The 27,970-nt window shown below is 37.4% G+C and overlaps 1 protein-coding gene across 2 annotated transcripts; it reads right to left on the bottom strand.

Moving 5' to 3' along the window:
- Nucleotides 1-354: 354 nt before the first annotated feature.
- LOC137278181 (dolichyl-diphosphooligosaccharide--protein glycosyltransferase subunit 2-like) lies at nucleotides 355-26,506 on the bottom strand. 2 transcript variants are annotated; one of them, XM_067810374.1, is made up of 20 exons: nucleotides 26,419-26,506; nucleotides 24,072-24,265; nucleotides 23,570-23,665; nucleotides 21,806-21,914; nucleotides 20,040-20,103; nucleotides 19,416-19,530; nucleotides 18,988-19,077; nucleotides 16,942-17,049; nucleotides 13,606-13,674; nucleotides 11,862-11,989; nucleotides 10,823-10,940; nucleotides 10,599-10,690; nucleotides 9,257-9,371; nucleotides 8,793-8,882; nucleotides 5,587-5,691; nucleotides 5,288-5,371; nucleotides 4,841-4,936; nucleotides 4,062-4,137; nucleotides 2,984-3,113; nucleotides 355-543 (listed from the first exon to the last, which is right to left on the bottom strand). In XM_067810374.1, the coding sequence occupies exons 1-20, from the start codon at nucleotides 26,426-26,428 to the stop codon at nucleotides 531-533; spliced, it is 1,902 nt and encodes a 633-aa protein (XP_067666475.1). In that variant the 5' UTR covers nucleotides 26,429-26,506; the 3' UTR covers nucleotides 355-530. The 2 variants fall into 2 exon arrangements, with proteins under 2 accessions (XP_067666475.1, XP_067666474.1); XM_067810373.1 differs by lacking the exon at nucleotides 355-543 and having other exon boundaries at nucleotides 2,980-3,113; nucleotides 10,599-10,940; nucleotides 26,419-26,480.
- Between the last annotated feature and the right edge of the window lie 1,464 nt (nucleotides 26,507-27,970).

The following is a 27,970-nucleotide window of genomic DNA, read 5'->3' as shown; positions in this document are numbered from 1 at the left end:
AAACCTGGAATTTAACTGTTAAATGAATTATGAACATATCCTTCATAAATAAACTTTCCTGACCAAATTCTGCATCATACGTTATTCTGAACGTAGGACTGAGCACACATTCATGACTGACATTGCACAGATTTATAACATGATCAAAACTAACAAAATCATTCTATTAAATTAAGATTTGAATTTACAGTTTATGTCATTACATAGTATAATTTCTTATAAGTGGGGAATCAAACCAGGCCTTCTGTGTGATGAGCAAATGCTTTAACCACTAAGCTACCCCACTCAGCAACAGAACTCCAGTGTTTCTTGATGACATCAAATTCAGCAATAATACAAACAACAAAATAGGAGTAAATTAAAAATGTTTAATACATGTAAGATGACATTCTGACAACAATTGTAAGCATGACATGGAAACACACCCATTTCCACAATTTGTCAACATAATGATGTGCAGCATATAAATGTAAGACTTTGTTTATGATTTAATAATCTTAACAAATATTTTACTAAATTCTTCTTGTCATCTATGCTGTTTTTCTGAAATGAAATAAAATGATATTGTCAATAAGGGGTGCACACTGACAACAACCTAATGTAATATGAAAAGAGACTTGTCTCAAACACTTGTTGTCAACCATCTAAGCTGGTCCACTGAGCAAGTGGATGAATTTACTTTATGACATCATGGAAGGACCATTTTCACTAAGAATCAATGATCCATAGAAAATGTCATGTGGACAAGATATTAGTTTTGAGATTCATAATACAGTCATCACCAATTACACATTACGCTCCATACACACACATGTAACTGCTATTTCATGTATTGTGCCTATGTCAAAACTACATTGTATCAGGGGTGGTGATCAAACAGACTCTGTAAATAATGATAGCAAACCTGCCATCACTAGATATACATGTACATTTGTATTGTCAATTTAGCCAGAAGAGCGATCATAAGGAGTGTACCCTTAATTTGCTCTAATCTACCAGTGACTCAGTTAAATAAAATTAAAAAATGTAACAAGAGAATTTGCATAAGGCAATTTTTCTATGTACATATTTAACATACTAATTAACATAAGCTTAGCACATTGGTACAAAGCTGGAAACATTTAAATATGAAACAGTCTGATAAGTCACCATTGAGTTCCAGTGGTATTTGAGTATTGGATAATGCAATAATTTCACAAATGTTTTCACCTACGTTTCTGTAAACAAATGAAAATGGGACTAAATATAATCCAATGAAATGAAATCTATGAAGATTGTTGTATTTTGTGTTCAGACATACTCAGACTTATGAGGTGTAGATGTGTGATCATTGGGGAACTTTCTTTATGGGAGCCAGAGGTTACCCAGTGGTTTAACTGAAAATGGGTACCACAAAGGGTGTTATTGCGAGGGATAACTTTATTCGTATACCCATCCTGACAACACAGCAATTTCTTTCATCGATTCAATCAGAGAACACATAGCTTCAAACATGCCTCCTCTACATTTTTGATTGATATTCCTCTTTAGACAGCTTTTTGGTGCATCAACCTTTCACAAAAAATTGGCCAGTTGGCAGAGACTTAAAACATTGAGTGAGTTATCATATCGGCAATATTGCAGCCACATCATGACAAGAACAATTTAATTTATATCAATATTAAACGCAATAAATTGACAGTAGCAACACCTGTCATTGAAGGACAGTGTGAAAATACTAGACTATAACAGATACAAAACCAGCATGTAAAACTAACACACTGTAATCAAAGAAGATGATACATTATAAAACATGGGCTATATTTCGCCAACACTTTATCGATGCTGTACATTCTTTACCTCCAAATTAATTTCAGTTATAATTAAATGCAAAAAATGCATGTCATAACTCGTGTTGTGTCATTACATCTTAGCCAAACAGTCTTTCAGCCACATTGTTTGAATTATAAACATAATTATAATTCAACATAATTTTCTGAAGGAATGTGTCCATGGAACTACATGCATTTTCAACATTACCGTTGCTTGCAAATTTCATTATACAGCCTCAGCATCGACTATCACTTGATCAACTGCCTTGAAAAATTCTGATGACTTTTATCCATCTTTTCACAGTATTAAAGATCTTTATGAGTGTGAAATTGGTGCACTGACTTTTCAATTTTCATTTACCATTTTGCATGAGTAATTTTTTTTCCAACACATTTCTTGATTAAACCTGATTGTCATTCACTGTCAGCTAAAGTAACATAAAATGTCAAGTAATATCTGACTATCAATCTTAAACATGCATGACAATCAGTTGGCTAAGCAGATTAAACACATCTTTTGAATAACATTTCTACACTTTGGCTGTAAATGAAAAGGCACTATGTTCCTGACTATCACATTAAAGTATTCATTGCAGGTCACCTAGCATTGTAGTATACACCAACTGCTCCATTCTAGTTGGAAGTTGGGAAGAAAAACAAATAGCTGATAGACAGAAGAATATCACGAGGTTGCCACAGGTAAATGCCATCCTACCCCACACCCAGTGTTTGCAATACCTTAATGCTATAGGAACAAATGACATCTGCAGGCCAAATAAATACAAAATAGACATACACTGTACAGAGTTTCACACTGTTTCTACAAGATCAAGCGAAGACTATGGCACAAAGAGGAGTTATTATTTGTTAAACTGGTGTTGACAATCCTATGCCAAAGCGCTCAAATAACAGGTAGTGAAACTAAGATGTAGAAACATGATGGATTGTGGATGATTCCCGACCGTTAAAAAAGAAAATAAGGGAAACATTCCAGATGGGCATCAGGGCCAGCGGTTATTTCAAATGCCCACACCTTGTCTTCCATCTCATGGAAGATTCCTGCAGCAATCATCGAAGTGAAATATTGGAATGAAAAGGCTTTTGAATATTTGTGCTTGTATGTTATCTAACAACTTCATTTGCAGATTAGTGAGATGTAAGTAACTACTCACCTTTTAGAAGCTAAACCACTGAGCAGCTTGTTACCAAAGAGGAATGTAGGTATAGCTAGTAGTCCCAGATAGCGCAGTGTCTGGAACATGTTCAGCTGTGTCCAATAGCAGTAATACAGGCCAAAGATCGCTGCAACAATCACATCCAGTCACTTTAAGAAAACATGCATCAGTAATGTAGCTCATCTGCATATTGTGAATATCTGACACAAACTGACAAACAGAACATGTAATACCATATCACACTCTTCTTAATATTGACAAGTTTCCTTCTGAATCATATGCACAAATCTGACGTTAATGAGAACAAGTGTTAACCACTAATATGGCAATGTCCCCTGTGGCAAAAGAAGAATAACTATTTATAACATATTTACTACTTTTCATTTATTGGTCACATACAAGATGTTGAAATAATTGGTGCCAGAATCATCACCAAATGCAGTCTGTCGATAAAATTGAAGACACTGTGTGCATAGCTTTTTGAGATATAGCGCTTACACAAGTTTGAAAAGTGGTCAAAGTATCACAATGACCTTGAAGGTAAGGTCAACGTCACCAAAATCAACTGGTGTCTCAGTAATCTATTATAGCCTGTCATCAAATTTGAAGACATTGGGTTTTAAAATTCATGAGATATGAATCAGGACTTATGTACATACGAACACTGCTAAATATATAGTCCCCGATTCTGTGTTGTGACGAGGGAAAATAAATTGCCACTATCCAGTGCAAAACAGATGTCAAAAATAGGCCTGTTCCAATACCATCAAGTCACTTTAGCTTACCAGAATCCTCAGTAGTCAGTTGAAAGCTTTACCTCAGGATATTTATATTTTTCAACATTTATTAAGTATTTTCTCAATTTGTATTTTCTTGTCTTAAAGTAATTTCTAGCTAAAACTGAAGTTGACATCAGGTTAGATAATCACTAATGTTTTAAGGTGAAACCAGGATCTCCACTGCTTCACACACTTTCACAAACCAAGTTGCAATGGTGTTTACTTGTGTTAGAGATTTCAACCAAACACAGACACACAGCTGCAATGCAGCAAACATGTTGCTGATGTGAACTCACCTCCAAGGCAGAGATGGAATCCAATGGCACTTAATGACATTGGGAAGTTAGATATGTTCACACCAATCTTCAGCCACTGAAACAGCATAAGAAAGGTTATTCTCAAATTAGCTGCACAAAGCATTCTTGTTTAACAAACTAAAATGCACAAAATGTTCATGCCTCAGAAAGACTTTATCCAGCAAAGTGAAATTCACTGTCAGCAAAGAAACAGGTTCAAGAATCCTAACGGTAAATTTCTGTGCTCTGTAATATACTTTATACAGAAAGGTTTCAAGGTAATCACTGGGAATAACATGTCTCCTGCATGTCACACACTGACTCAGAGAAGTCTATGGAATATGCAGGAGCCAGCCCACATCCATCAAACAATTGGGGACTGTTTTGTTTACAACACTGTGGAAAGGGAATAGTGGCTTTCAGCTCCCATCTGCCTCATAGACATTCATTGCAAACAGGCAGGGCATGAACATTGGATGTCAACACTGATAGGTGCTGCTATGCTCCATTTCTGGATGAATTTTTATGCAAATTTGAGTTAAGTTCAAAGCCCAAAGAATAGGAAGCCATTTGCGGCACTTCAATCTGGTATTCCATGTCCTGTCAAACATACAATGGTATTAAAAAGTATTACTAAACTGAACTCAGAATGTCTTCTGCCCTTTCAGTGGAGAACTACAGTAACATGAAGTATGCTTTCACTTACATTGTAGCTATTGTTTCTAGTTTCACTCATCTGAAGTGTGTCATGAGTACTACACTAGTGATGTGATACTGACCAGGCCCAGCAAGACAAGGATAGGTAGCAGCACAAGCGCTGTGAAGGCAAGGGATACCACAGTTGGTGGACGCTTCTCTTCAGGATGGAACTTATGCTGCAGTGTTAAAAAAACATTTCATTATCAGCTGCATAAGGGGTGTACATTATCATGAATAATCAGCATGGTAAAAGTTCTTATCTTCCAGAAAGATAGCCTTTGGACAATGTGCACGAAGAAGATGGTTGCGCAAAAAGTCATTTTATTCGTAAGACATGGTCTTTTCTGTTTCGTGCTGAGGGAAGAAGGAACTCTTTATTTGACTTCATCATTTCATGGAAGCCAAACTGAGCTCTATGCCAAAGGTTACAAAATGGCTAGGTCACTTAAGACATTGGATTTCAACACTCAGCAAGAAAGGTAATACAATTAGCAGAGATGAGACTTTAGCAACATGACCTGGCTTACCTTGATTTCAGGTTTCTTGGCATACTGGCTCTGTGCCTCTCGCACTGATGCAGCTCCTTCTGGGAAGGTAAGCTGGACGTCAGCCTAACACACACAAAAAAACATTCATTCAGCTACAATATCAATACAGGTGCAAGCTACATTATGGACATAGACAGAGAATTGTTGTTGTGAGCTTCAGACAAAATGATAACATTATCACAGAGTCAATCTAAAGGAATCCTTTACAAATTACAAGAAAAGAATCTCTAAATGGTACAACAAATCACCCTGCCTTACAGGCCCACAACATTTCTCACCAGGATCCAGGAGAAAGGATTTTCAATAACAGCATCACCAACAATGAGCTCCATGCTGTATTTCCCCGACAAGTAGCCGAATTCCTTGGCACTGGCACCAACATCCTGTTAACAGTCACAGAAGACACATACGTTTCCGTACTTCATGAATGCATAAAAACAATGCTCAAAAGTTATAAGCACCTAAATATAATTAGATTATTTTGACAAAGTTGAAATTTGTAACCATATATTGTACATTTATATACTTAACCTATCTTAAGCATCATACTCTCTATTTAATTCCACAAATGAGTGGAAACAAAAAAATTTGTGAATACTGGTATATCTTGGCCTCCAGTCCAGTCTGTCTTAAATGTTGTCCTCCTTCCAGGAACTCTTGCTGTTTCTCGCGAGAGGCATAAGCGTCACGGTCCCTTAGTGATCATTCTCGGTCCTGGAGTACATGCACATCAACGGTAGTGGTGAGGCTGGGTGGGTATCCATCACATGAGATTGGATAAGGATATAAATATTTTGTTGTGCCTGGATACAGTTGTCGATAAGAGATTCGAAGGTGATCCCTCACCAGTGGAGAAATCTAGTGGACTTGGTTATCCAAATGAAATTCTAAATGGCAGTGCTATCCACTGGTAATGCATTTCTTCAAGATGGACTGTAGATGTCTGTGATGATCGGGATAAATCGGCACAAGTGGATAGGCATCTTGGAGATCTGAACTGATGTGATACCCCTTCTTCAGGACAGTCTGCAGCAAATTGAACAAGCCACCTTGAAATGGGGTGGAGGTTGTAGGTAGTGAGCGTTTAACATTTTCATATTGAAAATGAGTTGCAGTTTGAGTCTTTCTTTCGGACAAGAAATATTGGAGAACTAAAGCCTGGAGTCAAAGGTGCTTTCACGAGCAACTAGATTGCTAATTTCTCTATCAACATACTATTGTGATGCATAGAACTTTTAGTTTGATCAGTTGGATGGGATTGTTGCAATAAGCTGGTTGTGAGAGGCGGCACATCGATTAGTGGTAATTTGCATCCTAACACTAGGGTATTCATGACAAACGAATTGATCAATACTTTCCAGTTAGGCGTGAATAGTCCCAATCTTCCACCTAAAGGGGTATCTACAATCAGTAACTATGTCATTGAGTCACTTTTGTCCTGAGCTGGCTCCAGTCCTGGAGATGGCCCTTGGTGGACAGTGGAATGAGGTTCCCCAGAATGACTTACGTTCTCGTTGGCGATGTAAGCCCCTTCATGTCCAGGTTACATGGAGTGAAGTATGGTGTCTTATGTCCTGGTTAGAATAGTTCAAAGATGGAAGGGTTTCTGGAATGGACGCTTCCACGTGCGCTAGTTCTTTATCCTCAATCGGGAACGGAGAAATATTCTTCTTTTGGGAGAGTGTACCAATATCTTCATTTACTGAAGGAGTCATGGCAAGACGCATTAGTCCATGTCCATGCGCCACACTGGTTGAGAAACTTGATGCAGAGAACCCATCTCGAATGTGCTTAAGATTCGAGAAGGCCAAGTCTAATAATCCTGTCAGGTGATTGATGCAGTCTCTTGGTGGTAAAGCAATGGATGACATATCCTGTTCCTTCATGCAATATGATGAAATACTGTCCTCTGCTGAAGTGCTTCTTAGTAATTTCAATTTCTGCACAATCCATTCAAAAAGATAGCATGGTTTGGCAAAATCAATAGTCCAGACATTTTGTCAGAAAGATTTGGTGACAAGTCTTGTGTCGAGGTATTGGAGTACTAGTCAGTACAGCAGCTGTAGGTACTGGTATTTGGATTGATGTACATACAGGAGTTATTGTAGTGACGGTTGCTGCATAGGTGACAAGGCAGTAGTGAATACTCGCAGCTCATCACAAAATTAGGTTGTTGACTAGAAATGACATTCCCATAGTTACCACATAGGAAAGTATGTGGCTGAAGTGGTATCTCACTATGACTACCCAAATCCATATTCCTAGGCTGAAGAACAATATTCACCAGATTGCTATCAGGATTTGCAAACTTAGGTGCTCTCAAAACTATAGTGGAACATTGGTGGTGGTTTGTCACATGAGCATTGGCATGATGCAAGTCCAAATGATGTGAATTTGATGAATGGTGATGGCGCAATTCTGAACAAATAAAACATTCGATGATGAAAATCTCTTTGAAAATCCCTTGATGATAAGGAATGGTGAAAACTCCTGTCAGATGATAGAGATCAATCTCTCAATGAATGATGACTAGTTGATTGTCAATATCCCACCAAAATAACTGAATGGTTTGGTGGCACTACCAAAACCACTAAAGCAATCGATGGCACATATTGTGAAAGAATCAACGCATCTTTTGGCACTGTCTGTATGAAATGAGATAGATCAACAGACTGAAGCGTCGTAGGATCACTGACTGGCAGGTTTGTTGCACCCAATGTTGTAGGTAATTACAACGATGTTGAAAGTAGGTCCAATGTGACTGAGTTCCTGTCTGGTTCCTCCTGGTTATAACCATCTCATTAAGATTTAGATGATCAATGTGACAAACCACATTCATTCCCCAATAAAATGTGAAGATACTCTGAGTAGATAGGAGTCTGAAGAAGCATCCAGAAAATCATCCCTATTCAATGATCTACTTTCCACCTTTTTAAGATGGGCCATGTTCTCCTGATGTATTTCCATAATCTCGGTCCTCATGCTAGCGAGATCCAACTTTCTTATTGTCAGTGAGTGCTTCCTCTGTTAAAGATTTACAACAGGAACAATGATTACCCCGAGAGGAAAAACCCACACAATCTACACATGATATAACATGGGGAACAACAAAAGAAAAGACAGTTCTACATTTACCACAAAGTTTTCTCTTCCTTTCCTCTTTTTACCGATATTTCTTGTATGGTAAAATTCTACATCACAAATTAGCACCTGCAGTGATCATCAACAAGAGGGAGAATGATCACCAAGATATGATCATGTGACTAGGCAGTAGCGTATGAGCATGCTTCTCTTGAGAGACAGGAAAATGTCCAGGAACATGGACAAGGTGGTTGGGTGCTTGGACCAGAGGCTGAGATAAGTTTACAAGCTTTTTGTTTCCACTCGTTCATTGAATTCAACAGAGAGTACAATACATGAGACAGGATGAGTTAAAAAACTAGACATGTTTCAGGTGATAAATCTATTTTCAGCTCTTACTTACCAAGTCAAACTTCATAGTGTGCGAAGAATCTGCTTCCGTCACAAAGATTATCTCCTGCTTGGTCTGCATATTGGTCAGTCTGACAAAGGCCTGCAGTCATAAGTGAAAAATATGATTACATTGTGCCCCAGTGTAAATGTCAATTGTGCCCACCTGACATATCACCGTTTTGAGAATCATGCCGACTTCAAAACTTGCACTGTATCCCTTAATAAGAACTATCTGCATCCATTACAAAATGAGAAAGACAGGATGACAAAAAATCATATGTTCATATTCATTACATGAAACTGATGTGCTAGTGAAGATTTGAGAACATCAACGATTCAGAAACATCCAGAACACACCCCTTCTGGTTCATGAACATTTGTGATAACTACTTTTCTGGTCTACAAATTCATGTAAACATGGCCTCTGCCTCAGGACACCTTTGTCTACCTTTTTAGTGAAAGCAAGCCACTGACCTGATGAGCTGTAATGAGTTTGCCTGACACTTTGTCCTTTAACTGGAACTTCATAATAATCTTCTGGTGAGAGTCAGCTTCTTGAGTTTTGGCTGCCTTGCTTGGGTGCACAATCCTAATAAAAGTAGTTTCATTATGTTTGTTTGTTGCACCCAACACACAGTAAACCAGCTGAACAATAGTCTGGACGTGACAATATCTCAATGAGCTTGAGCACCAGATCCAAATAGTGGTGTTTTACAGCATGTTACCAGTCCCAATGAATAGGAACGATTATTAATGGATAGACAAGCTTCTAAATGCCACTCAAAGGAGGAAAAATCGTGATGTTTGTTGAAATACTGAGAATATATTCATCTAGTAGTGTGAGTGACTTTAGTTTTATGCCGCACCCAGCAATATTCAAACTATATGGCATCGTTTTCATCGAGCAACATTAATAGAGATATTAACAATAAAGACAAACAGACTGACAAAGCCATGTGACAATACAGTTCATTCCCATTATGACTAATCTCAGTATGACAACCGTCCAATACACAACTCTGCTACTTATACATGGTTTTAAACATATTTTCACTTCTTCAAATATTTGCTTAACAACGACATCATCTATGTCGAAATATCGCAATCACTGAATAAAGGAAGTTGTATATCGATAAATCATAGTCCTCATTCTGAAAATACACATTTCTTAAATTTTGATAGTTCGAACATAAAAAAGAAAGTGAGTAATGTCTCAATCATATAGAACAAATAAACACTTAGATGTTTCTGATATATGTTGATTATACCTGTCTGTATTTAAATCAATACAGTTGAGCTTGAGGCGACAATGGAGTTAAATGGAATGGATTTTTAACAAAATCCGGTCAAAAAATTTAATCAAAGTAATTGTGAATTTCTATTATCTTGGTTTTTAAACACGTTCAGGGAAATAGCGTTATTAGCATTGGGCAATAAAATCCACAACATAATCGAGTTTGATAAAAATGATTGAGAATGCTTGTTCTAGAGTTGATATTTTGTATGGAAGTTGGAGGGATTATGTCCATTTTTCAAAACAACCTGTACTTAAAGTTCACACAGTTTTGATCCAAATACTAAAAGAAAGATAGAATGACCACAAGATACCTGATTCACTTGGCTTTTAATCATTAAAGGTTTCCCTAATAGGTTTATTTTGAAAAGTAGGCTAACTGGGAGTAATTAGCTATACAGGTACAGTACATTATTAAGTGCAGGGGCATGCCATTAAATGTTTATATTCGTGAGTAATCAAACTGGGAGTAGTCATAATGGGAAGATACCCACAATACATTAGGGGGAAAAAGGTTCATACTTTGTGGTCCGGGCTGCAGTGGTCTGGTCTTTGTCTGCAACACCTATCTCCACATTCTCAACTGACACTTGAGTTGTCACCTTCACATCCACCTGACAAACAGCATGCGTGAACATATAGTGAAACAAAAATAGCAACATGAATATCTTTTTCAAACAGTTAAACCCCCGCATCATATTAGAGTCAATCATGTACATAAACTGACAAGGCAATCTGACACCTACCTCTGCTCCTGAGGTGCCAATAAGACGACTATCAGACTTCTGGGGGGAAACAGAAATTGTCAACTTGTAGAAGCCACGGGCTGGTTTTGACTGCATGAAGTCAAGCTCGTATAGAGACCTACAGTAACAAACAAACTATACAATGAAAGACTAAAAGTACAAAACAGATACTGACAACTGATATCTGAACACATTGCAACACACACGGTCTGTGTTAAACCAACTTAAACCAACTAGCCTTAATTTGTCTTGACTTGCATAAAGTGATCTCAGAACTAAGACCATGTGAATTTTAAGTTAGATTATGTGAGTTGTAATCACTGTATTAAGTTTTAGGCAAGTAGTGAGGAGTGTTAACCAAAGATGTATGAGGACAGAGATAATGGAGTCAAGCATTCAACTGGTGGTTAAACAAGCTGAAGTCACAAACATCATCTGTTCATATCGTCCAAATATGACACTTTGTGTCTCCAGCAGTAGTATTGAAAATGAAACGTCAACAAATTACTGACACTCCAAATCACTTAAAATTTAGCACTATATGAGACCAAAGTATTTATACTAGAGAGGAAAAACTTAGTGAAAGTAACTAAAAAAACGTAACCATGCAAAAAGATGACTTTCCCAGAAAGACCATGACATAAGACCACTTGCCTTTCAATCAGGTGACATAATAAAACTAATGTAATGGTAAGAAAGGATAACAATATACGGATGAACAACTACTGTATTGCTGTGAGGGAGACATTTCTTTGGAGATTCTAACACAATTATCAAGCTAGTAATGAACAGAAGATGGAAAGAAAAGCATATATACAAGCGTGAGATGTCTGTATAGTACAAAAAGGGGATAAGGACTGTAATGGTACAGGGAAGCATGAATCACAATATATTGTACTACCATGTATTCACAAATACACAGCCCTAATATACACAAGAAAATCGAAGGGCCAAAATAGTACAGGTACAAAAAGCATGATGGTGCATCAAACACAATATAGCAAGACAGACGAGACAGGGGAACACAAGCAGTACTGACTTGTCAGAGGAGGCAGCCTTGAACGGTTTCTTGTTGAGAACAATGGCTTCATCTCCCAAGTGACGTGCACTGTCAGCAGTTACAGTCAGCTGGCCCAGAAGACCTCCCATCAAATTGGTTACACGCACCTACAATGAACATTGATGTGTGTCAATGACAGTGGCTGACAAAGGATAAGCCGAATTTGGAGGCCCCCCCCAACATACAGTATGTAGAAGGACGATCTTGCAGGTTAACGGTACACCTGCCTGGAAATTTACGATGATTGCAGCTATTTTGTTACAAGTGATCAATAAACTACATATCATTATTCAAAATATTTTGGACTTCGTCATTATGAAGTTTCATACCTACCTATTTACACACATTATAAAAAAAGTTATAATCCTGTCCTGTTGCAATTTGCAAAATGACGTGCCAATCCGATCAACTGTTTCTGGGGACTTCAGATATTGTGATTGCTTCCTGTTGTTTTGTATATGCCACAAGCACTTTCAAAAATTTGGAGATTAGAAGTAGGGGCATACTTCCTTTTCACTTCTAACATGTTGCTATATCCCTCAGCTGAGAGCCACAATGCAGTCCCGCTATATATCCCTTTACCCTTTCATGTTTTCATTTTTATGTAATCAGAAAATTATCATAAAAAGATCTCTCAAATAATATATCTGGTCATCTATTTCACAACATCAGTGCCTTTCCACTCGGCAACGGATTGCAACAGGGGCAAATAACTCCGCTTTCAAAGCTCCGTATGAATAACATGTGAGATGATTCATTTTGTGGTGGTATCGTTCAAAAGCTCTGAACATCTCTTGCCAAGAGTATTTTCTCATTTGTAATAAACGATCTTATTGGATAAATATTGGTTTCTAATGATTGGTTTCGCGTATTTGCCACAGTCTGCCATAAGGATTGTGACTGGTCAAAATCAAACACGTGACCTAAGATAACAGCAAAGGATACCATCCTCTTAAACGAAAACTTATAGATTCAGACAAATGTTTTGAGTAAAATCAAGCTATTCTGAACGTGTTACACAAAACATCATCAGTTATACATATATTATGGACCTTATTGCATGTATCGTGCAAGGTTATGACCTGTGACAAAAATCCTTCATGCATATTTTTTAGCTTCATCATGTCTGAGCGTAAAGTTCAAGGCGACGAAATCTGAGATGTCACTTGAATTACAGCACACAATCATTCAAAAAGATGGAAATAGTAAGTTTTAATGTACATTTGAAAACTTTTACGAGTAGTGATGTTGATTGTACTCTTCAGCCTATTCATTTTGATTAATTATCTTCCCCAAAACATTGTCACTTTGCTCTTTGACAACGTGGACCCGTTGATGATGCAGGTGTATGAGAACTTTTTCCCAATAAAATTCTGTTGGGTGAACACATTATTGTGGATATAGAAAGGAAAACACCCATGGATTTTTAGAGTAATGGTCAGCATAATCTTTATTTGATATCATTTTCACTTAGCATACTCATGTTTTACATCCAAGACTGTAACTGCCAGGTGACTTGTGGTGTGAGTTAACTGCGACCATATGTACGTTTTACATCCATGAATGTACCTGCCAGATGTTGCTGGGGGTTGGCTTATGCACAAAACATACCATTTTGACACTGATTTTAGGGGTCAAGTTAGGGGGTCGGCTTATCTAGGGGGTCGGCTTATACACGGTAATATACGGTAGATGGAGAAGCAGCTGCAAGGAACTACCTCACCTGTATACTGGGGGATGACTGGCTGACAGCAACAGGACTGGCAAGGGTGACAGCAATGGGGATGTGATACTGAAATAGAAACAATATCCTAAATAAATAGGCATTCCTAAACATTTACCGAAGTAGAATCTAATGATGATCATGCCATTCTTATGAAAGATACCTTCTTGGAAATGTGTCATGATTCTGCTCTCCAATGAAAGCAGAGGACAATTAAGAAACCCATGCTTTTATGTCGGTTTAACACTTCACTCTGTCACATTCCAGCTATGTGGTGACTGTCTGAAGTCACTGGAGTCTAGACAAAGAAGTAATCAATTTAATGTGCAATTTCCCACAGTGTCAGGTACAATGACAATCAACACAACAAGCCACAATAACCAATCAAGTCAAAATTGTTGGAAGAGGCATTGGTTACAGGCAACGTTTTTGCACTTAAAATGACCTTTAGGATTAACGCTATGGTCAGTCATAGACACGTATTACGCAAGCTGAAAAGCAAGCATGAATGTCCTCAGAGCTTGCTTTAGCAGCTTATCAATATCAACATGTTTTTGGTTTGTTTGTTTTTTAATTAAACGAGTAGAAATTTACTTGTTTGTATACACTACCAAGATTAGACTACTGCTCACGACCTCATACTCCGGGCAGGCATATTGTTTCAAGCTCCGCAAACCTATTTACTGTGTATGCATTTTGAGCACAGCATAGCAGCTGAAACCACTTTTTCCCCCAGCGCTGGGGGAAAATTAGTGCATTGTTTGAACTCTGATTTAGCAGGCGTTTTTTCATCATGTTTTTTTTTTAACTTTATAGTTTGAATTGGCATTTTTGATGATTTGTTTTGGTAAGTGCATACCAAAAGCTATCAGAATCTGCAATGTTGTATTTTACGTTTCATGTGACCTTTAAAGGTGATTAGGTTCACCTGGTTTCAACCATGTAGGCAACTTAACACAGCATGCAAGGATTAATGCTACGGTTTAAGTTGGCGAACAGAGAGGTTTCTTGTGATTACACGCATCTTTAGGTCTTCAGTAATAAACATACACTGGAAAGAGTAGCAGCATTATAAACACTAATTTCATTGCTAAAAATTGCTCACCTTGAAAACTGAAATGTTTTAATACATGTCTATGGAAACGCAGAAAGATATGTTCATTGCGACAAGCTGTCTCTGCCTGACAAATCTCAAAGTCTGTTTTCTTGACTGCCGACACTTATGTGTCTGCCTGCCTGTCTGCTAAAGACAATATGCAATACACAACTTCAATCACTGATGACATGCAATTTGAACTTACACCATAAACAGAATACACTGATTTGTGCACCTGGGTTCTGTCTGTCATATTATGTAATTGCACAGACAGACAGGTGTGATACTTAAACACATGACATATGTCATGGATGGAAACCGGTGAAAACTCAGATTGTCAGTTTCAGGTTCTGCTTTGTACTTGGATGAATGGCAGTTTCCAGCCATGTTGACTGGATCGAACGGAAATGCAGAGAGCATGTATTTACAGACCCAACATCTCTATATAGATTATTTATGAATAACAACATCTACTATTGCATATGCGACATTTTTATATGGATTCTTATACCGATATCATTCTTGCTTGGTTGCGATATTTTAATCCATACTGAAACGTCGCATCATTTACAAAAAAATATGTTGTTATCCATAAAAAATCTTACTTTTTTAGAACTCACCATACCTCTGAAATGCCAATCAAACAGATCATCTCTATATACAGTTGTGCCCCGTTTATCTGAACCTCAGATATCCAGAAAATTGGTTTCCCAGTGAAAATTTCTTCAAATGAATTCACAACGTTGTAAAATTTTACAAACATATTCAGAAATCTGGTTTCCGCTACCAAACGGTCATTTTCATGTACAAAATGTTAAATTATGTGCAATTTTGTCTCGTATATCCAGATGACTGAGTACTTGTCAGTATGTTTACATATGCAAATACGAATTGACTTTGTGTGCCTTAACATGAAAGACAGCAGTCTTTGAAGCGTGAGAAGATTAACTCCCTGTAATTTTGAGGCATGTCAAAATTTTCCCGTCAATGACGAAATGTTAACTGAAAAAGCACACACTTTTGGTGATGGCATGGTTATCACAGAATCAGTCTAAGTAAATTTCGTCTCAGTGTATTTCGCTACACTCCACCCCTGAGTCTAACGAAACCTAGTAGAAGGTCGCGTCAGGTAACCTTTGAGCAACCAATGACAGTCCAATCAAATGTGAGACGGTTAAATAGATTTAACCAATCGGACAATGGCTACTATTTAGGGATCGGAGGGACTTTCAAAATATTCAGGTCACCGACACAGATCGCTCCACAAACAAAAATTTGCATATAACACACTTATTTGACCTGCAATATATACGCTTTGGGGTTTCTCTTGACATGATTACCATTAGCTAATATTTCTGCAAGACAACATCCTTGAATATTGTCAAAAACACTATTTTCAGCGACTGTTTACTCTCCGTTGCCATGGTTGTACGTATGCTGTGTGCATCACCCGGAAGCGATCGTACGCTAAATAGCATTTGGAATCGTTCGGGTAAGAACCTTTTCGAGATAAAAAGTTCAGAAGGAATGTGCGAATGTGCACTTTCGTGATTTGGTAAGCTGTGTTCTGATTGGTCAATCTCAAAGGTTACCTGACGCGACCTCTCATAAGGTTTTGTTAGACTCAGTGGTGGAGTGTAACGAAAAGTACTGAGGATAAGTTTACTTAGACTGATCACAGAATTTGCTTATTCTCATGGCTAGTTAATGTAGATTAACTCTATATACAGAGTGTATTGAGCAGCAAGTGCTTGCTGACGTGTTATCAAGCAATGAAGATTACGTCTGAGGACTATTATGTTTGTTTCTTTGTACATGTAACATGGTTCAGATATCCAGAAATTTGTTTATCCGGACAATTTAAAAAAAATCACAAGTGGTCAGATAAATGGGGCACGACTGTACACTCAATATGCCTTCTGCATATCGGCAAATGAGCCAGCCAATGAAAGTCTTCAGTACACTTGAGTGCACACCCAACCACTCTGACCATGTTCGGTCTCACAGGTGCTTCGTTTTGAGGGAAGAAACACCAAGGAGAAAATATTGCAGGCGATTGTAAGCTGATAATTTTGTTTGTCTTTTTCACAATGTAAATTACACATTATGAGTGATAATTTTGTTCTAAATATGTTTGATCTTTAGGTTGCGTGTGACCTTTAAGCATTTGACATTGCACTACGTCTTTCTATTCTCAGACGTATACAGAACAAATACAAATTCACTGACATACAACCTACCTTGTTATCTCTGAGGGTGCTGATGACAGACAAGAAGTAGTATGCACTTCGCAGTTGGTGGACATGTTTTCGGCTCAGGAAGTAGTTGGAAAATTTGATCACTTTGTCCTAAAGACAAAATACATGGTAATACAGAGGAAGGTAATTCAACCTTGTGCAGATCAAAGAACTTTCAGCACAACTGTCTCCCATATGATAAGCATGACTCGTGGTAATAAAACACAGAGGTGAAGATGCCAGGACATGTGCTTTATTCTTCTCACTTGAGTGACCCAACAATGCTGCTGTTACAGGTCATTGGCTTCCACCCTCTACAAGCTGTCAGTGTTCTGCTGTTATTTTGTTGACAGTTACATAGACAGATTCTTTCATAAAAATGCATAAAATGGGTGATTTACAACATGATTAGGTTGTCTGACAAAACATCAACTCGCAAAGTTTAAGATCAAATGGGTCATTGGATGAAGAGTTATTTACAAACAAAAAAACGGGTCCACATGCATTTCATGCCAAACTATATCCTGTAAATCACGAAATGTTTGCGCCATGATAATTTTGCTAGTGGCAACCAACAGGTGATTTTCTGTCACAATATTTGTGACTTGCCTAATTCTCAAAACATAGTTTAGTTTGACAGTTTCAAAGCTTACTCGCATCTGAAAGTTTTATCTGAAGTAAATCCAATCACATAATAAAGTTTGCTGCTAATCTTGAACACCATTCAGTGGAGTACTTTCGCATGTAGGCAATCAGTGATGTTTTCCTAAAAACAACACTTGCTGCATAGGCCAGATAAGCTTCAAACAGTTCAAAGGGATTAAATTAAATGGAAAGACTCTAATAAATTAATTGGCACTCATGAAGGACCAGTTTAGACAGTGTCGGCGAAGCTGTTGATCTCCATGAAAGTGTCATGAAACCCATCCACGCCTGCTGGATGGTCTCGGCCTTTCAAACAGTCTCTAAGATATGTGTGTTGTGTGGTTGGCGCCCGTCTGGACTATCGGACTTACTGATTGAGTGACTTTTGTTCAGGTATCCATTGTTTGACATGTGACATGTGAGTACGAGTAATGCTGGTAATTAGACATTCTTCGCGTTGTCATTGCTTAATATATGTATTGTCTAGATCTATTATTAATTCATATGAACTGGTGAATAATAAAGTGAAGATAGGACAGGTTGTTTGCTGATTATTCATTGCATTCTACCAGCAAACTGTGTCATGATATTTTAGCGAGCTCAAGTCATTCACAATTTTTGCTAAATTATCATGCTCACAAAAATTTAATGATTTACAGTATCCCCGCTTTGCACTAAATGCACGGTAAAGAATAAGAAAGAGTATCCTAAGCACCACAAGAATAAACTGGGACTTTCAAGAAAACCTTCATTTCATTTTTATTCATAATGGACATAAATGAAAAATTTTAAATTTGATATTTATGTGGTTGTGTACAAAAAGATTTAGGTTTGGTATTCCATAAAAAATATCAGGATCAATATAAACATAATCAAAGACGATTCATCGTGTAGGAACTAAATCTTTCAGTAAAGTGACAGGTCTGTTTCTATAAACATACTCTAAAGCCAATGTATCCCCCAGAGGGATAATACTTTGATACTTTATACAACGGTCTTTCAAAAATTGACTATTGTTTGTGATGCATTCCAATATTTCAGCTTTATCACAACTACAACTGACTGGAACATGCTAACGATCTATGCACGCTGTTGAAGAAAAGATCTGTGTTATTGCATTCATCTGGCCTCCAGATGAAAATGTAGGTTACTACATGTTATGTGGGGAATTGTCACTAAACAATCTGCATTTGGGCAAGATAAATAAGTTCCCTGAAAATGCTTTCTGTAACTGTATCTTATTTGTGTGATCGGGACATTTGCAGTTGTGATTAAGATGGAATCAGAAACAATGCTATAAATTACTTATCCAGTTGACTATTGTATCCTCAAATCATGGTGAGCATGACAAAATACTGACATGATAGCTGAACAGCAATTGTGGGACACAGAGTTTAGTCTTACCTGGGAGATAGTTGGGGCCTTGCTGGCTTTCTGGGCAAGCTTGTATGCCCCATCAACAACTAGTGAGCTGACGAACAATCCACCTTCAAACTGCAAGCAAGGAACTATACTCAAGATTTCACCATGTTGAGTAGAACAACTATACATGTACACAAACCTTTGACACTTTGCAACAAAATTAGACAATTCTCACATTTTTTACCAGATAGTGTTATGAGGACAATGGTATTCCTCATGAAATAGTGCTGAAATTGTATTACACTGTTTCAGGCGAGATTCACTTCACAGTGAGTGGGAGAGTTTGGTTTTGTTGATTTTAGCAATATTCCTTTAATATCATGGACCAACAGTTTGCACAACAGATTCATACCTTAATGAATAAACATTAACAAAGTAAGTCCTCAACACAACGGCATGGACCTGCTCACCTGGAGATACTTTTCATCTACTTCATCAGCTTGTGCAACAACATCTTCAATACTGTCAAAGAATTTGCTCACGTCACCTGACAGGTCGGAGGCAACCAGGAATGCATAGCCATGGCTGTAAATTAAATCAAAAGACCTTAGAGCATTTCAAGCACCCATAATTCACTATCAAACACAAAATATACTTACGTTTTGATTGGGGGTTTAAAGGGAGCAAGTTGCCCAAATGCTTGAAAATCAGTAAAATCACATCCCACTTGACCATAAGCGAGTGACTGGTTTGGTTATACGCTGCGCTCAGCAATATTCCAGCTATATGGTGGCGGTCTGTAAATAACTGAGTCTGGACCAGACAATCCAGTGAACAACAGCATGATGATTGAACTGTACAACTGGGAACCATCCCGATAGTTGCTTTTTACAACAAGCATGAGTTACTGAAGATGAATTCTAACCTCGGCCTTCACAGGTCTGACCATAAGTGAAAAGTATTGGTATTGTGTGATCACATATAGCTGAGGAGGAAAGGGAGAGGGAAAAATATACAGAGGCTTGTGTTACAAAATTGATGAACCCCAGCCATAGATTAGGAATGGTCCTATCAACATGGAACTATCAACTTGCCTCAAGGGAGAATCATCTTTCTTCAATGATTCCAGTAATGACTTGCTGACCTTAGCATTGTCAACTGAAAGCAGACATGAAATGAGAATAACATACAGATGCATCTCGACATTTTTCTCCAAATTTGAAACTTCCCACTACATATAGTAAATTGTACGTTTATTCTACTGCTTAAGTCGACTTCTATTCTATTTTCTACAATGGATGAAACCGACCCAAATCAATGGATGAAACCGATCACTTGGTGATTGACCCATACTCTGTATAGCTGGGTTGGTGGCTTCAACATTAATTGAGAGTTATATGTCCACAATAAACACACCACGGCTTACATCCCTTGGAAATGACGTCATTAGTGCCCAATTGATAAACGAATAACACTAGGCTCATTTCATGTGATGCAGGTATAGGTGTGGTTCTTGTGTCTTGATGTGCAGGAAACTCTTTTAATCCACAGTTGCCTGGCTGTCAGCTGGTTATGTAGTCTGTTTCATACTGTGATGATGTTGCAGTTTGAAGAAAATGTAGACATATAATTGTAATTTGTATAACATCCAATGAGAGTTGGTCAGCTTTCCAACAATATCTTCCATCAAAACCAAAACATACATGCGCTACATCCAGTTTGCCATCGGTGAATGTTTGCTACTTATTTCCTACATAAACCGTACAATATGTCCCTCCTCTTCCACTTTCACATGTTTTATATTTAATCTTAGGTCATTATTTATCCATAACTTGACATGGTCATGATATGGATGAAATATTATTGATGTGACTTTCAATTTTAACTAACTTATATTCACAGCAACATACACATGATGATACTGTCAATACAACAATCAATGGTACAGAGAGAGGACATGGAGACTCCAATAGAGGTGGAGAGGAGAGGGTAATGAACACAGAGATGGTATATGAGAACATGTTAAAGGAAAATCTGTCAGTTCTTGATAGAACCTTTGTTTGAAAATGGTGGGCAGCACAGTCAAGTGTTAGTCCCATAAAACTGAAAGGACTGCTTGAGAGGGAAATTGATGAATGAGGCCGAAAGGCATGTGGCATAATCTCAACAACAGGCTTTTTAAATAGAGGACTTGTTCTTTATAAAAGCTGAAGGTCTGAATTGCTCATATCTATGTCTAACAGCCTATCCTTTATCTACCTTGATCAGGCTTTCCATACGAAAGCTGACGCAGAAGGATCTAATGCAGAGGTTTTCTCACAATTAGAGCAAACTTGGACTGTATGTTGGACTTGACTATGATGAAGACAATTGTCTTCTACGACACAAAAAACTTTTACTATATGGAAAGAATGTTTTAATGAATCCAAACAGAAGCACTCCTGTGAAACAAGAATGAGTATAGCTGTCAGTCACAATCAACCTGGCCATGTCACGCATTTTCTTTTATGAGCATCTAATGATGACTACCATCAGAAACTGAAGTCTGTGAAGTCAGTAGTGGAGGAACTATATTTGTTACATACTTACTACTAATAATGTCTGAATGCACACAGCACTGTCATCCCACTGGATAATTGAAACAGATGTATAAAAGGCTCAATTTATGGCCACAACTAACTGAAATGTATCATATTAATTACATGGTAACCTTTTCATTGACTGAGACACTTCAGGGTTACCACAAATTGTGACAAGATAGGGACATGCCCCCCAAAAGCCCCTAATTCTCCATTACCTTGGGGTTATTGTTAAAGCATATTGCAACTCTGCTAAATGTCTTCATTTCATAGTAACCTACCTTTCAAATCAAGGTTTTTTAGGGCAAAAAATGCATAGAAGATATCAACTACTGCAGCATCCTCCTTTATGGAATCCTGCAAGAGCTGCTGCACATTGCTGACACCAAGCTGAAAATAATACAGTACAATATGAACAGTGTTAAGATGCTCATGCATCCTCTTTTGACTAAGTGCCAACTAATATTGTTGGTATCATTAAGATGACTTGGATTCTACAGTACAGTGGTCATGCTTCCTGTGTGTGGAGAACTATGAGGAAGTCACACTTATGGTTGATTCTTCCATGACATTGGGGCATCCATTTACGTTTCCCACAAATGGTGACAAAGTAAGACATGTCACTTGAGCATGTGACATAAGAGGGTATAACCAGTGACTGAAATAATTTTTCAACTCAACCTGACAGCCGGGCTGGTGGCCCATAAATGTTGCCTGCCCATCTTAAAAGTTGCCTGCCCACCTTTTTAACTTACTTTTTGCAATAACTTACAAAAAAAAACTACAACTTTCATTGCCAAAACATGTTTCTGAACACCACCATGTGGTTCACTAAAATCAAGACAACCAGTATGAATACTGAAAACAAAAAGAGTTATCATTGTCAGTTACTTTGTTTTGTGAAAGAAAAAAATCTGAATGAATGCTTTGTCCATCACTCCTTAACATAACATAGTGAGTAATGCATTCACCCTGAATGGCTTCATTTTCACACAAGAAAGAAGTTTACATTTATACGTATTTTCGTCCTTTGTTATTCAGTTCTAAATACATTAAATGTTTAAATGGAAGGATGAATACTTTTTATGTGATACCATTACTACTTATAGTTTATACTTTGAGTTAGATGATTGTCCTGAGAGCGAACTGAAAATAGGTCAACCTTAAAAATTTCAGCCAGACAATCGGCCTGGTGGGGAGAATTTCCAGGCAGCCAGACTCAAAATTTACCGGCCACGGGCAGGCCATTATTTCAATCACTGGGTATAACCATGACTTGTGAAGAACATAAATATCTTATAAATAAGGGAAGTGTCACACTTTTTAGGGTCTTATTATGTAAGAAAGAACAGTAATTCTATTAAAGAAATCATGGGAGAAACTGTGTCAAGAGAATTACAGTTCCATTCCTACACAAAAAGCCACTGTTCAGATCCACAGTAACATACTTATACCACATCTTGAGTCTGGTTAAGATTTTCACAAGACCTAACATAGCAATTACACTGCATCTTGTAATGATTGATTGGTTACATGAACATCCACTTTGACACATATCATGGTACTAGGGGAGACTATTGAGGGGGAAACAACAACTGCTCTAGCAATATACAGTTCCAACATACTATAGACGTATTATTGCGATAATGTCTTCCTCCTTCAGTTGTCTCATTTGAAGTCATGTCCCTAATGAATGTATAGCTTACATGAAATAAAAACAAAGCAAAAGTAGTTTCGGTCTCTTTTAAAAACTGACAAAGTTGAAACCAACATCAAGTAAACAGTTACATCAAAGTCAATGAGACTGCTCAAATCTGCTGCACTCAAACATCCTGTATTTTTCACTTCACATTTATCAATGGAATTCAATTACTGAACTACTGATAGTCACATATACTATGGATGCAGTGATAGTTTTTCATTTCTTCCATCAATTAATTGCTATCGGCGACAACTGCAATCCATTGATAGTTTGATGCCTCGTTACGACCCATTTATTACAAACTGCAAATGTTCAACAGTTGGTAGAATAAATATTATATTACCTTGCAGCCACTCAGAGCTTTGGCAGCTGTAGATGCATGGAATAGAGATGCTAAGTTGCCTGAATCCACAATTGATGTCAAGGTTTTGCAAGTGTCCTGATCGAAACAACACATGGATTGTTAACCACAACATTATGTATGCCAATGATCATCTTAATGTAATTAAAAAGGTATCCAAGCATTTACCAAAGAAGATTTTCGCATCATTCCATAATATCTGAAGCAAGAGGTAAAGCCACTTTATTATGGTGTTATATGGAGTGCATGCTTGGTAGTTTCATATCATGCTTAATTTACTCTTGTTCCTTCTAACACCATCAAGTTCATACAAATCTTAATGAATGCCGCTGACAATTTAAGATTAAGAATGATATTTAATTAGTTTATACTTACTATGTTCTTATCAACAAACATCTGACATGATACATAATGTTCAACGAAATTAGGGTGCACTAAAATTGCAATATGACCAGATCAGAAATCATCAAGTATTCTTGATTACCTGAGCGTTGGGAAGAGTTGCATCCAGTAACTTAAGTCCCAAAATGGAGTAATGTGCACTAGCTGCATCTTGGAATGGTTGAGCAGCCTGAAACACAGACTTCAGTCTCTGTCTGTCTACTGTAGTGAGGAATGTTGATGGCGTTAGTGCACGACCAACAACTGCCACCGCAAAGAGGATCAATATTGTGAAACCTGTCAAAGAAAGACCGTAAATAAAATGGGTCTAGTAGTATACTCACTATCCTAGGGGAATGTACACACAAGATGAGACACGTACCACAGTTTCTCAAAATGTATAGAACAAGCACATTCATAGCAGCAGCAACAGCATTTTTGATACATTATGTGTTTATGTACAGGTTGCAGACAACAGACACTTTCACAGTTATTTCTACATGAGGATACAGAGGAGTTGGTAAAACCTACAGACTGGTGAGAATAATGCCATCAAATGGTCATCTTATACCTCAATTGGGCAACACATCCAAGTTCTAATGACATAGCTGCTTTATGATGAGTGAGTGAGTTAATATTTAACATCAAATTGGTAATATTTTAGCCATATCGTGACAACTGCTCTATGGGGTTCTTTTCACTTTTCATAATTAACACCTCCATTTTGAAGTTGAACAAACAACTTTTCATGGAGTGAGTGAGTGACTTTAGTTCTATGCCCCAATCAGCAATATTCAAGCTATATGATGGTGGTCTGTAAATAATCAAGTCTGGACCAGACACTCCAGTGACCAACAACATGAGCATAGATCTGCACAATTGCTAACTGATGACATGTGCCAACCAAGTCAGCGAGCTTGACCACCCGATCCTGTTAGTCGCCTCTTACAACAAGCAGTTGCCTTTTATGGTAAGCATGTGTTGCTCATGGCCTATTCTACCCGGGACCTTCACGGGTTACTTTTCATACAATATGGAAATATACACCATCTATGACTGGGTGTCAGACACGACCATTAACAACAAATAAACAGTAAGCACATCTTGTTATGTAAATGTGTGATATTTCACATATCAAATTGTGTATGTTTTATATAATGATCATGGTAGAGATAATCATGATAATACATTACTTAAAACTAATGACAAAATACAACTCCGTCAACCACTGGTTGTCTCATACCTGTCAACAAATCCCAAGTACTCTTAGACAAGAATATATTGCCGTGAAGTGAAATGACAAACATGTGGGTGTATACATGTGTGAATCATCAGACTCAGGCCACAAATAAAATATATGTGGTTCAGATTACTGCAGTTCTAGGACTAAAAGTTCATGTTATTCTCAAATAGAAATTATAGTCACTAAATGACAATACTGTAAATCTTGATGTTGTGCCATGTCGGAATATTTTACTGTATATTTGGGGAAAATGAAGCTGAATGGTGGTCTAGATGAACACATTTGATGAGGTTGTCTGATGACTTTATCTGTTGGTATCGTCAAGTGCTTGTTTTTATCTTAATCCCTGAATGTCCAAGTCTGTGTATGGCAACGAACCACAAGACTAACTCGAACTCAACTCCAACACAAATTTGGCTTACCCAGTCACAAATCATTCATACACATATCTGAAGGAACCCTACACATTTATTTTCAATCTCTAGCAATTTATTAGTATTACTTGTAAATTAACATTGAAAGGTGTAACTTATGACAATGTTCAATTGTATTACGAATGGCATCAAACTGCATAATCATTGCTTAAACTTTTCTACACATCACACAAATACTGAAAATTCATCAAACTGACTGCTTTAAATTTCCTGATCATTGAAAGAACAAGGATGCACCATCCGGGCACAAAGTTATAGGAGTCTTTTGAAGAGCTAATCGGACTCAAGCATGGGTATTTTGACTATCTTGACGATAAATATACGCACTAAAGATGCATATATGTGAAGTTGAAACATAATAAATATATAGTGTTAGGTTCTTTCATCGTTAACATTCGGACTCGTCATTTGAAAATGTTCAGGGTTTTGAAATGCGTGCATGAGATGTCTTAACAAATGCAAACGCATGGGAAACATGATTACATTTAACGTGTTATTTACTGACGAAAGACCAGGCAATATACATTTATTTTCTAACATGTACAATCAGGATCATGTAACTTGCAATCTACATTTTACACGTGGCACAAGGCCGGCCAACCAGCCTATGGCGGACTGCCGGTTTCAACCAATACTGAAGATAAATGCTATTTGCAGTAATGCTTTGTGAAAAACGAAGCACGGGGAGAACACGTTTGAAAGTCCATAAAATGTCCCAAATCCGTATTACTTCAAAAATTAACAAGCCAGCACAAACACTTGCTCACACCTACCCGACGCCATGATGATACACGAATTTCATCCGGGGTCTAGACAAGAGGTTATGAGGTCAGATATGAAGGTGTTTCCGGTGGTAAAATAGAAGGTGAAGGACGTTCGCTTCAACGAATGAAATAGAAACGTGTGCATTGTATTCAATAGAAGTGGACGTGGCAATTTTCTGCTTAACACAACACAAAGAATAATACCCGTACGTAAATATGACCATGCTCTGACAAACCGTATGCTTGAGCTTTATACCGACCGAAATTGGATAACCCAATAGCGAGGCGCATGAACACGTTTAAATCCGACGTTGCCATCAACTTTAGTCCCTTCAGATATGCACTTGCGTATCTTTTTGCCGACACAGCTCGAACGCAAAGTAGGCTTACCCAGTTACAAGTCTAGATCATTTATATACAAATCAGAGGGATCCATACACATCTATATTCAATCTCCTGAGTAGCACTTCCATGCTTACCATTTTCGTAGTCCAGCATATAACTAGACGAGTTTATTCATATGAAGTACATATTCTCTGTGTGCGTGTGATTTCACAACTTGGGGCCCATTTGCAATTTTTAAATCTAACTTATTCTAAGAAATATTTTTGTTTGCAAACTCATTTTCTATGTTACAGACTGATAGAATACACTCTCCGAATGAGTGAATGATAAATGGACAGAACGTTCTCTTGAAATCAATATTTTTATTTTTTTCTTATAACAATAGAGTTATATCACAGTGTAAAATATTGGGAAAAGGTAACATACATTATATTTGTTTTCTATGAAATTATACATATCTGGCACTAACGGAAACATCTACTCAAATATCAAGCTGAAATTACAAACTAGTGTTTACTTTTTAACATATCTTGATATTTAAAGTTTTTTCACAAAACAGATATATTTTCCTGCAAAACTTTGAATGGACCTGAACATTTCAAGAACATGAAAGATTTAACATGACATTACATCTGCAGTAAAAGCTGTAAACATTGTGGTCCCTAACATGTTATAAATCTATACTCTTCAAAAAAAAGTAGGGGAACTGTACTTTTCATGTACGATTGTCGACATTGAGAGATATATGGGATTGAGTCAATGTTGATACAATAATAATGGATGTTTTGAGAATGCATCACCACATGGATTTCATTCAAAGCAAATCTGTTTGTTCAGTTATCCCCCTTGTTAGGTGGCTGGAGTATGACATGAACATTTCAGGTTTAGAATTTTCAGTCAGTTGTGTGTGATTTGACTCTGAAAACCATGACCATGCATAGATACAAGAAAATTATTGGGAAAAATGGTCTACTGTGAGTTATCGACCTGCCCGAAAAACGTCAATATTCATAATGACACCCCATGCATGTGTAGGAGGCTCCCATGTTGTGCACAATTGCTTCCCATGCATTGTGTTTGCATGTGGTGATAATGTGAAATGATGCTGCAGGCACAAGATGAATGTCAGTGTAATGTTCCTCAATGGGTTTTCTTTGTACCAGACTTCAAAGTTCAGGTTCCCCAATGTATTTTGAAGAGCATATAACAAAATAAA

The sequence above is a fragment of the Haliotis asinina genome, chromosome 3, assembly GCF_037392515.1.
Source record: "Haliotis asinina isolate JCU_RB_2024 chromosome 3, JCU_Hal_asi_v2, whole genome shotgun sequence".
NCBI classification, from domain to species: domain Eukaryota; kingdom Metazoa; phylum Mollusca; class Gastropoda; order Lepetellida; family Haliotidae; genus Haliotis; species Haliotis asinina.
The sequence above is the reverse complement of the archived record's forward strand: the minus strand, read 5'-3'. Positions and strand labels throughout refer to the sequence as shown.

Excerpts from the sequence above, each read along its gene's own strand:
- LOC137278181 (XM_067810373.1), bottom strand. Across the intron at positions 21,915-23,569 it reads AAGCTCTGAGTGGCTGCAAG|CTTGGTGTCAGCAATGTGCA; the intron begins GTAATATAATAT and ends TATTATTTTCAG. Across the intron at positions 4,138-4,840 it reads TCCTTGTCTTGCTGGGCCTG|TGGCTGAAGATTGGTGTGAA; the intron begins GTCAGTATCACA and ends ATGCTGTTTCAG.